Source organism: Bombina bombina, chromosome 7, assembly GCF_027579735.1.
Source record: "Bombina bombina isolate aBomBom1 chromosome 7, aBomBom1.pri, whole genome shotgun sequence".
Lineage (NCBI taxonomy): Eukaryota > Metazoa > Chordata > Amphibia > Anura > Bombinatoridae > Bombina > Bombina bombina.
In genome coordinates this window covers 139191215-139202302 of record NC_069505.1, presented here as the reverse complement: position 1 = coordinate 139202302, position 11088 = coordinate 139191215, and the positions used below count along the sequence as shown (strand labels likewise).

The following is an 11088-nucleotide window of genomic DNA, read 5'->3' as shown; positions in this document are numbered from 1 at the left end:
AGGCTGACCTCTACACTAAAGCTAAAATTAATCCTTCAAGATCCCTTCAAGCTATCTAATTAACCCTGCCACTGCTGGGCATAATACAAGTGTGGTGCGCAACTGCATTTAGTGCCTTCTAATTACCAAAAAGCAATGCCAAAGCCAAATATGTCTGCTATTTTTGAACAAAGGGTATCTCAAAGAAGCATTTACAACCATTTGTGCCATAATTGCATTAGCTGTTTGTAAATAATTTCAGTGAGAAACCGAAAGTTAGTGAAAAAGTGAACGATTTTTTTTTTTATTTGATCGATTTTGGCAGTGAAATTGTGGCATGAAATATATCAAAATAGGCCCAGATCAATACTTTGGGTTGTCTACTACACTACCCTCAAGCTAAAATTAACCCTACAAGCTACCTAATTAACCCCCTTCACTGCTGGGCCTAATACAAGTGTGGTGCGCAGCGGCATTTAGCGGTCTTCTAATTACCAAAAAGTAATGCCACAGCCATAAATGTCTGCTATTTCTGAACAAAGGGGATGCCAGAGAAGCATTTACAACCATTTGCGCCATAATTGCACAAGCTCTTTGTAAATAATTTCAGTGAGAAACCTAAAGTTTGTGAAAAAGTGAGCAATTTTTTTTTATTTGATCGCATTTGGCGGTGAAATGGTGGCATGAAATATACCAAAATGGGCCTAGATCAATACTTTGGGTTGTCTACAAAAAAAAAATATACAAGTCAAGGGATATTCAGGGATTCCTGACAGATATCAGTGTTCCAATGGTTTGGAAATAGCAAAGTGCTACTTGTATTTATTGCCCTATAAATTGCAAAGAACATGTAAAAATTGGATATTTCTAAACTCGGGACAAAATTTAGAAACGATTTAGCATGGGTGTTTTTTGGTGGTTGTAGATGTGTAACAGGTTTTGGAGGTCAAAGTTAGAAAAAGTGTTTTGTTTCCCATTTTTTTTTCTTCATATTTTATCATTTTTTTTTATGGTAAACTATAAGATATGATGAAATAATGGTATCTTTAGAGTCCATTTTAATGGTGAACAAAACAGTATAGAATGTGTGAGTACAATAAATGAGTAAGAGGAAAATTACAGCTAAACACAAACACCGCAGAAATGTAAAAATAGCCTTGGTCCTTAAGGGAAAGAAATTGAAAAATGTTCTTGTCCTTAAGGGGTTATAGTTAAATATCTAAAATTGGACTGCTTTAACCAGTTATATTTATCTTAAAATATTTTTTCTTTCCTATGGCATGGAGAGTCCACAACGTCATTACAACTACTAGTGGGATATTCAACTCCTGGCCAGCAGGAGGAGGCAAAGAGCACCCCAGCAAAGCTGTTAAGTGTAACTTCCCTTACCCATAATCCCCAGTCATTCTCTTTGCCTCTGTCAATGGAAGATGTGTGAAGATGGTGTCTGAAGATATTTAATCCTTTTTTGGGTACTTTTCCCTGCAAGCAAGGTTATGCTGTGTCCATGTCAATCTCTTTAGTAAGAGTAGTAGTGGCTATTAGCAGTTAGAAAGCGTCAAGGTTGTCTTTGCTTTATTTCTAGCATTATTGCTACCCCTTATAGAAAGCCAGGGTTGGTTACTCTGTTCTTTCTTTTTCTACAGGTGTTAGCGGTCAAGTGAGCATATCAAACCTGAAGCTGCTGTGCCTGCTCCACAGTAGAAGTTCCCTGAGGTTAAGTCCTTTTATTTATATTTCTTAGGACAGAGATATTTTCGAAGAATTACTGAGACAGTAAGGGACATAGTGGGACCTGCTTCCTACTACCCTCAAAAGGTATTTATACTTATTTTATATATATCCACTGTGGGATATTTGCGACTGAGCCGCTATCTGGCTTTATGCCTGTGAAGGGATTTTCCTCTTCAATTGCTAAAGAAAAATTCTAGCTAAGCCCAGGCTTTATGGGTGTGGGATACGGCTTTTGTGGTCAGCCATAATTCCCATTCTTTTTCCCTACACTGTCCGTTTAAACAAAGGTTTAAGGGGCACAGTTTGTACTTGCTAATTCCCTCTTGTAGAGGGTTCAGTTGGTTTTATGGCGCACTCGGCTAAATGATATACAGGAAGTAAGCGACTGTTATTAACTGTATAGACTACGATTGTTGATGCCGGTTACATGAACTCAGGCTGGTGGATGTTTTCCCGCAGATTTCAGCTAAATGATACACAGACAATTTGTGCTGCGGGGCGCTCAGTAGCTTTGTGCTGTTTGGGTTGAGCCTTATTTAGTATAATTTTTTTCTGCTCCTCTCAGGATCCGCTGACGGCGTATAGATATTGGCGCCATTTTGGGAATTTATTGCAACTAGTATTGCGATCTGAGCGCATGTTTACCTGAGTCTCTCTTAAAAATTAAGCCTAGCCTCCTAAGGATAAGGTGCATGTGTATTTTATCAGAAGGAGACTCTTATTAATAAAATGTTTATTAAACGTTTTTTCTTCAGAACACTTCTGGACGTATTTTCTAATACATACAGTGTTTCTTGTATTTGCCTGTCATCTGGTGCCAGTTAACTGCTAATCCATGTTCCTAAAGATATTTAGGGCTGAGTTGTAATAATCTTATGTTCCTGCAGTTTACTTTTCAGGATTTTTTTATCCTGATAATGTCTGGGGTTTTTTATTTGATGGCAGCTAAAATACAGGATTAAGTGCTGAGCTGCTTATTTGTGTCATAATAAAGTATGTCCATGCAGTTTTATTTTCAGGATGTATATTTTCCTGATGCACACTGTGTTTTTATTGTTTTTGGCACCATCTGGTGACAACTCAATTCTAGTTTAGCTCCTTTTTATATTTTAAGGTGCAATCTTTTTATACTTTTTGTATTTGCAGCCCTTCAATCTTTTTTTATAGTGTGATTGACACTCTGTTGAATTACCTTTTATTCATACATATAAGGTGATTCTTTAATTTCCTTGTGCTTCAGTCTCTGATATTTGGCACTATGTCCACCTTAGTCAGGAATCAATATTCCCCTGCAGGATATTTCATTCTTTAAGGATCCTTTGGATGGGAATGAAGTGTCTACTTGTCTGCTTTGATTTCAGAGGAGTATACTATAAAGGAGATCCAAGATAGGAGCAAGGCTCTAAAGCTGACCAATTATTTTATCTGTGACCAACATGCAAGAGATGTTTCTAGCCTTGCAGTTCTAGCTCACAGAGCTCTGTGACTAATGTCTTGGTCTGCGGATGTTACATCCAAATCCAATCTTCCGTTTCTGCCTTTATAAGGGCAAAATTATGTTTGGTCCTGATCTTGCTGAAACTGACGTATCGGGTGGAAAGGGAGCCTTTCTACCTCAGAATTTAAAGGAATTGTGTAAAAAAAAAAAATTACACTGGGTATGAAGAAAGATACAATTTTCCTGTACTTTAATGATATTTAGCGCCATCTGGTGGCAAGTTAATGTAAATTACATTTTCAATTCTTTCTGTATATATTGTGCTGCTAATCTCCTTTATTTTAGGAGATTTTCGCACTATGGAACTCCATTTGATGTAACCAGCGGTTAGCATGTCTGACTTGGAAGCGCAAGGTTGTTAGTTCAAATCTCTGGGTGCGGAAACGACAGGTAGAGTACTTAGCGATCTAAGTGTCCGCAAGTAGTTTGTTTTATTTCATAGTATGTAATATGAATAAACTATAGATTCAGAGATTTTAGATTCTTGTCTGTCTATAATATAGAATTTTTAGCAGAATTCTAGCCTTGCGATTTTTAGCCTGCAGAGCTCTGTATCTAAAATCTTGGTTGGCAGATGTTACATACAAATCCATTCTTCTGTCTTTGTCCTTGTTGGGCAGGACTTTAGCTGGACCTGGTCTGCCAAATTTTTTCCAGGGAAAGGACTCTTTTTTTAGTCCTCAATACAAGATAGGTAGCCCTAAGGGGTCGACAGAATTGTATTTTTTGTCTTTTCGAAGAGACAAGTCTTTCTTTTCAAACCGGAGCAATCCAGGATTTGTTGAAGATTCTGTCTACCTTGGATTAAAAAGTTTCAATCCAAGAATCCTTTCTCTGAGTCTAGTCAGCTTAATGGGGCTTCTTTGCTCTGTCGATAGGCATGGATCCACGATGTCCCAGACCCTGTGGCTGTGGAATTTAGTATCTGTGAGATACAGGATAGGATTAAAGTTTTTGTTCTTCCTGCAACAGATTTATCCTGTTAGGTGATCTGAGAATCCAGTGAAGAGAGAGGCCTTCGTAAATTGCGTAAAGGACCTATCCCGTAGAGGAAAAGGGTCAAGGATCTATTAAGAGCTTTTTTTGGGGGAAATTTCTGTCTCATCTAATTTTTCAGGCTCCCGTCCTTCAAAATGGAAACGGTTTATTCCATTCTTCCATTGGTTCAGGAAGGGTCAGTTCATGAAGACCATAGACCTTAACCCCTTAATGACCGGACCATTTTTCAATTTTCTTACCCTTAATGACAATGGCTATTTTTACATTTCTGCAGTGTTTGCGTTTAGCTGTAATTTTCCTCTTACTCATTTACTGTACCCACACATATTATATACCGTTTTTCTCGCCATTAAATGGACTTTCTAAAGATGGCATTATTTTCATCATATATTCTAATTTACTATAAAAAAATATATAAAATATGAGGAAAAAATGGAAAAAAACACTTTTTTTTAACTTTTAGCCCCAAAATCTGTTACACATCTGCAACCACCAAAAAACACCCGTGCTAAATAGTTTCTAAATTTTGTCCTGAGTTTAGAAATACCCAATGTTTACATGTTCTTTTTTTTTTTTTTTTTTGCAAGTTATAGGGCCATAAATACAATTAGCACTTTGCTATTTCCAAGCCACTTTTTTTCAAAATTAGTGCTAGTTACATTGGGACACTGATATCTTTCAGGAATCTCTGAATATCCCTTGACATGTATATATTTTGTTTAGTAGACAACCTAAAGTATTGATCTAGGCCCATTTGGTATATTTCATGCCACCATTTCACCGCCAAATACGTTCAAATAAAAAAAAAAATTACATTTTTCTCAATTTTTGGTTTCTTACTGAAATTTTTTACAAACAGCTTATGCAATTATGGCACAAATGGTTGTAAATGCTTCTCTGGGATCCCGTTTATTCAGAAATAGCAGACATACATGGCTTTGGCGTTGCTTTTTGGTAATTAGAAGGCCACTAAATTCCACTGCGCATCACACGTGTATTATGGCTAGCAGTAAAGGGGTTAATTAGGTAGCTTGTAGGGAGCTTGCAGGGTTAATTTTAGCTTTAGTGTAGAGATCAGCCTCCCACCTGAAACATCAGACCCCCTGATCCCTCCCAAACAGCTCTCTTCCCTCCCCCACCCCACAATTGTTCCCGCCATCTTAAGTACTGGCAGAAAGTCTGCCAGTGCTAAAATAAAAGGTATATTTGTTTTTTTTTGTATGTTTTTATATCATATTTACATTTGCTGCTGTATAGAATCCCCCCTTAGCCCCCAACCTCTCAGATCCCCCATAAAACAGTTCTCTAACCCTCCCCCTCTAACTTAATGGGCACCATCTTGGGTACTGGCAGCTGTCTGCCAGTACCCAGTTTAGTAAAATAAATATGCTTTTATTATTTTTTGGCCTTTTTTGCCATTTTCTGTAGTGTAGCTTCCAACACACCCCCACCCCCACCCCCCAGAACCCTTCAATCGTTTATTAAATCCCTCCTTTTCTCCCAACTTTTAAATACATTTTTCTGTAGTGTAGCAGTTCCCACCCACTCCCGCCCGTGCACGCGCCCACCCGCCACCCACGTGCACGCGCGTCCGTGCGCGCCCCCGGACACTGCCGCCTACGATCCCGCCCCTCTCCACATCACAGGCCCTTAGCAGGCCGCCCACCCACATCCCTGCCTTGCTCCCACCCACCAACGACGCTCCGGTGCAGAGAGGGCCACAGAGTGGCTCTCTCTGCATCGGAGGCTTGTAAAGGGGTATTGCAGGATGCCTCCATATCGAGGCATCACTGCAATACCCTCAGAGCTGCTGGAAGCGATCGCAATCGCTTCCAGCACTCTGTTAGACAACTGACGTACCAGGTACGTCTATTGTCATTAACTGCTTGTTAATGCATGACGTACCTGGTACGTCAGTTGTCATTAAGGGGTTAAAGGGACACTGAACCCAAATTTTTTTTCTTTCGTGATTCAGATAGAGCATGCATTTTTAAGCAACTTTCTAATTTACTTCTATTATCACATTTTCTTTGTTCTCTTGCTATCTTTATTTGAAAAAGAAGGCATCTAAGCCTTTTTCTTGGTTCAGAACTCTGGACAGCAGTTTTTGATTGGTGGATGAATTTATCCACCAATCGGCAAGGACAACCTAGGTTGTTCACCAAAAATGGGCCGGCATCTAAACTTACATTCTTGCATTTCAAATAAAGATACCAAGAGAATAAAGAGCATTTGCTAATAGGAGTAAATTAGAAAGTTGCTTAAAATTTCATGCTCTATCTTAATCACAAAAGAAAAAATTTGGGTTCAGTGTCCCTTTAAGCATGCGTATCTTTTTTGTTCCCATTGACAGGGATCATCGCCAGTTTTCTGAGGTTTGCACAAAGGTTCTGGGGGCCCTTTTGGCGGTGGTCAGAACTCAGGGAATTGCAGTGTTGCTTTACTTCTCTAAAGACTTGGGGCCTGTGGAATCAGGAGGAGTCTTCTCTTCCAATTAACATCTTTGAGTTGAGAGCAATCTTCAGAGCGTTGACAGCATGGCCGCAATTATCTTTAGTCCGGTTTATCAGTTTCCAGTCAGACAAAATCACCACAGTGGCTTTCTTCAACCACCCGGGAGGATCTCAGAGTTCCTTGGCCATGAAGGAGGTGACTCACATTCTGCAGTGGGCGGAAGCTCACGATTGTCTCCTAGCTCCCATCCACTTTCCAGTAGTGGACATCTGGTAGGTGGATTTTCTTAGCAGACAGACTCTCACGGTGAGGGGTTCCGGCGTTGGATCTAATGGCGCCTCGTAAAAACGCCAAACTTCCAAAGTACGGATCAAGAGATCATCAGGCCGCTCTGATACATGCTCTGGCGATTCCTTTGAATTTTGGTCTAGCATACCTGTTTCCTTTCCGTTTGCTCTCCTTCCACGTGTCATTGCTCGTATCAAACAGGAGAGAGCGCCTGTGATTCTAATAGCTCCTGCCTGGCCTCGCAGGATCTGGTTTGCGGATCTGATGAAGATGTCATCTCTGAGGAAGGACCTTCTAATTCAGGGTCCTTTCCTCCATCCAAATCTAGATTCTCTGAAGCTGACTGCTTGGAGAATGAACGCCTAGTTCTGTCTAGATGTGGGTTTTCTAAAGCAGTCATTGATACTATGCTTCAAGCTCGTAAACCTGTTACTCGCATTATTTACCATAAGGTATGGCGTAAATACCTTTTTTGGTGTGAATCCTAAGGTTTTCTGCCGGGTGAGGATTCCCCGAATTTGATCTTTTCTTCAGGATGGCCTGGAGAAAGGTTTGTCAGTCAGTACTCTGAAGGGTCAGATTTCTGCACTTTATATATTTTTTTGCACAAACGTCTGGCAGATTTACCAGATGTTTAAGCTTTGGTTCAGGCCCTGGTCAGAATCAGGCCTTTATTTAATCCTATTGCTCCTCCTTGGAGCCTTAACCTAGTTTAAGTTTTGCAGCAAGCTCCGTTTGAGCCGATGCATGTTGTTTTGCACTAGGCTCTGTTTGAGCCGATGCCTGTTGTTTTGCACTAGGCTCTGTTTGAGCCGATGCCGGTTGTTTTGCACTAGGCTCTGTTTGAGCCGATGCCGGTTGTTTTGCACTAGGCTCTGTTTGAGCCGATGCCGGTTGTTTTGCACTAGGCTCTGTTTGAGCCGATGCCGGTTGTTTTGCACTAGGCTCTGTTTGAGCCGATGCCGGTTGTTTTGCACTAGGCTCTGTTTGAGCCGATGCCGGTTGTTTTGCACTAGGCTCTGTTTGAGCCGATGCCGGTTGTTTTGCACTAGGCTCTGTTTGAGCCGATGCCGGTTGTTTTGCACTAGGCTCTGTTTGAGCCGATGCCGGTTGTTTTGCACTAGGCTCTGTTTGAGACGATGCCGGTTGTTTTGCACTAGGCTCTGTTTGAGACGATGCCGGTTGTTTTGCACTAGGCTCTGTTTGAGACGATGCCGGTTGTTTTGCACTAGGCTCTGTTTGAGACGATGCCGGTTGTTTTGCACTAGGCTCTGTTTGAGACGATGCCGGTTGTTTTGCACTAGGCTCTGTTTGAGACGATGCCGGTTGTTTTGCACTAGGCTCTGTTTGAGACGATGCCGGTTGTTTTGCACTAGGCTCTGTTTGAGACGATGCCGGTTGTTTTGCACTAGGCTCTGTTTGAGACGATGCCGGTTGTTTTGCACTAGGCTCTGTTTGAGACGATGCCGGTTGTTTTGCACTAGGCTCTGTTTGAGACGATGCCGGTTGTTTTGCACTAGGCTCTGTTTGAGCCGATGCCGGTTGTTTTGCACTAGGCTCTGTTTGAGCCGATGCCGGTTGTTTTGCACTAGGCTCTGTTTGAGCCGATGCCGGTTGTTTTGCACTAGGCTCTGTTTGAGCCGATGCATGTTGATGATATAAAGTTGTTATCTTGGTAGGTTTTGTTTCTCCTTGCTATTTCTTCTGCTCACAGAGTTTCTGAGCTTTCTGCTCTGCAGTGTGATTCCCCGTACCTTATTTTTCAAGCAGATAAGGCGGTCCTTCAAACTAAATTGGGTCTTCTCCCTAAGGTGGTGTCGGATCGAAACATTAATCAGGAAATTGTTGTTCCTTTTTGTCCTAATCCTCACCTAATAAGAAATGTCTTTTGCATAACCTGGATGTTGTGCATGCTCTAAAATTTTACCTCTAAGCTACTAAAGATTTTTCGGAAATCTTCTGCCCTGTTTGTGGTTTTCTCTGGAAAGCGTAAGGGTCAGAAGGCCACTTCTACTCTTTCCCTCTGATTAAGAAGTATGATTCATTTTGCTTGTGAGACAGCTGGATAGCAGCCTCCTGAGAGAATTACGGCTCATTCCACTAGGGCTGTCTCCTCATCTTGGGCTTTCAAAAATGAAGCTTCTGTAGAACAGATTTGCAAGGCACCACATGGTCCTCTTTGCATACTTTTCCAAGTTCTATAATTTTGATACTTTTTGCCTCAGCTGAGGACTCTTTTGGGAGAAAGATTCGTCAAGCGGTGGTGCCTTCTGTTTAGGTCCTCCTGCCTTGTTCTCCCTCCCTTTTCATTCCGTGTCCTCTAGCTTGGGTATTGGTGCCCACTAGTAATTGGAATGACGTTGTGGACTCTCCATGCCATAGAAAAGAAAACAAAATGTATGCTTACCTAATAATTTTCTTTCTTTCCGGGCATGGAGAGTCCACGACCCGCCCTCTTAATTTGTAATTCAGCAGTTTTTTTGAGTAAACCTCATTCACCTCTATACCCTTGTGTTTCTTCTTTTTCTATTTTCCTTTTGGCTGAGTGACTGGGGATTATGGGTAAGGGAAATTACACTTAATAACTTTGCTTAGGTGCTCTTTGCCTCCTCCTGCTGGCCAGGAGTTGAATAAGCTATTAATGGCACATATATGTAACTTTTCTTCATGCATGGCAAGAGGATACGACATACGACAATACAGATAATACAAAAGGGGAGGTAGGATGAGATAGTAATCATGTAAAAACAACCTTGGGCAGTAACCTGTGTAATTGCAGCCTAACATATACCTACAAAACAGTGCACAATTAATTCCCATCACTTTTTTGTGCAGTGTGCCAATAAATTAGACAATTTTTAACATATAAAAACAAAAAGTAACCAAAACTACCGCAGTACTATGTGTGTATCGTAACTGATCACATATAACAGAAGATCAGTATGTAAGAACCCCTAATCATTCCTAAGATTGGCATCTAACAACATAAATATCATATTTTTTGAATGGCTGAAGTATCTGATGTAGTATTTGCAGGTCTGAAACTCTAGGCGTACCCTCCCTTTGCCAATAAATCGGGGGATTGTGAAAGTAAGATCTGATATGGTATCGTACTGCTCACAGATTAGATATTGCAGGAGTAGCAATTAATCTTTAGGAGTAGACTTATCAGGATATCCCTCATTTGAAAGGAGCATTTAGTCCTCTTAATCTCTCTATTTATAAAGGAAATTGATGCCATTACTGCACCTCCTCCACCGGATGCAGCAACTGCTCCCCCTCCCACCCCACCAAGACCAGATCCAAAGGACTCCCATTCTGCTGCCTCAGTTACTCACAATGGAGCCGATCACACCGCAGGAACAGAGTGGCATTTTGATACTCAGTGTTCTGTTTCCGCAGGTGAGCGCAGTTTGTTTTAATTGCTCACCAAATTGCTATAGTTGTATCAAGGCTTTCTGATGATTCATTTTCATTTCACTTTAGTTGGGATCGAAATGGGGGACTGGCAGGAGGTGTGGGATGAGAACACTGGATGTTACTACTACTGGAACACTAACACTAATGAAGTAACCTGGGAGCTTCCCAAGTGTCTGGCTAACCAAGTTCAGGGGGCTCAGGGATACTCCAGCAGGTGAGCAGATTATGCCTAAGAAAAAAACGTAATTTTCCCACTGTTTCCGGTATAATAAAGATCCCTTTTCGTTTCTTAGTGTGGCCGTAGGAAACTCTGAGGTCCCATATGTTGTTCAGTCTGATACGTTACTAGATTCAAAGGAGGAAGCAGTTAGCACCATTGTGTGCAGCACAGCTGCAGTCCTGAAGAAAGACCTAAAAAAGGTATGTTGTCACCATCTGGTCAGCTGCTTACAGCATCTTATGATTAGTTACTACTAGTATAGTAAAATACCTTAAGCGCCTTTAGCTTTTGTGTTAATGTGCTTTTCACATGCTAACTAGAGAGGCCAAATCTACAAAATGCTGCAAATGAAAGTGATTGTAAAGTTAATGACTATTGTTTAAAATATTTACCTTTGCGTTATGGAAAACATACCGCTGATCCTCCGCTCGCAGCTCCTGCTTTCATTAGCATATCAATGACAAATCCGGCTTCCTCCAAGAAACTGGATCGTCAC

The 11088-nt window shown here is 41.1% G+C and overlaps 1 protein-coding gene across 1 annotated transcript in view; it reads left to right on the top strand.

Moving 5' to 3' along the window:
• FNBP4 (formin binding protein 4) overlaps positions 1-11088 on the top strand; it is a 73322-nt gene that overhangs the window by 13121 nt on the left and 49113 nt on the right. Inside the window, exons 4-6 of the mRNA XM_053720363.1 lie at positions 10180-10354; positions 10439-10586; positions 10666-10792. Of these exons, the coding sequence (XP_053576338.1) occupies positions 10180-10354; positions 10439-10586; positions 10666-10792 (450 nt within the window). The remainder of the gene's footprint in view (positions 1-10179; positions 10355-10438; positions 10587-10665; positions 10793-11088) is intronic.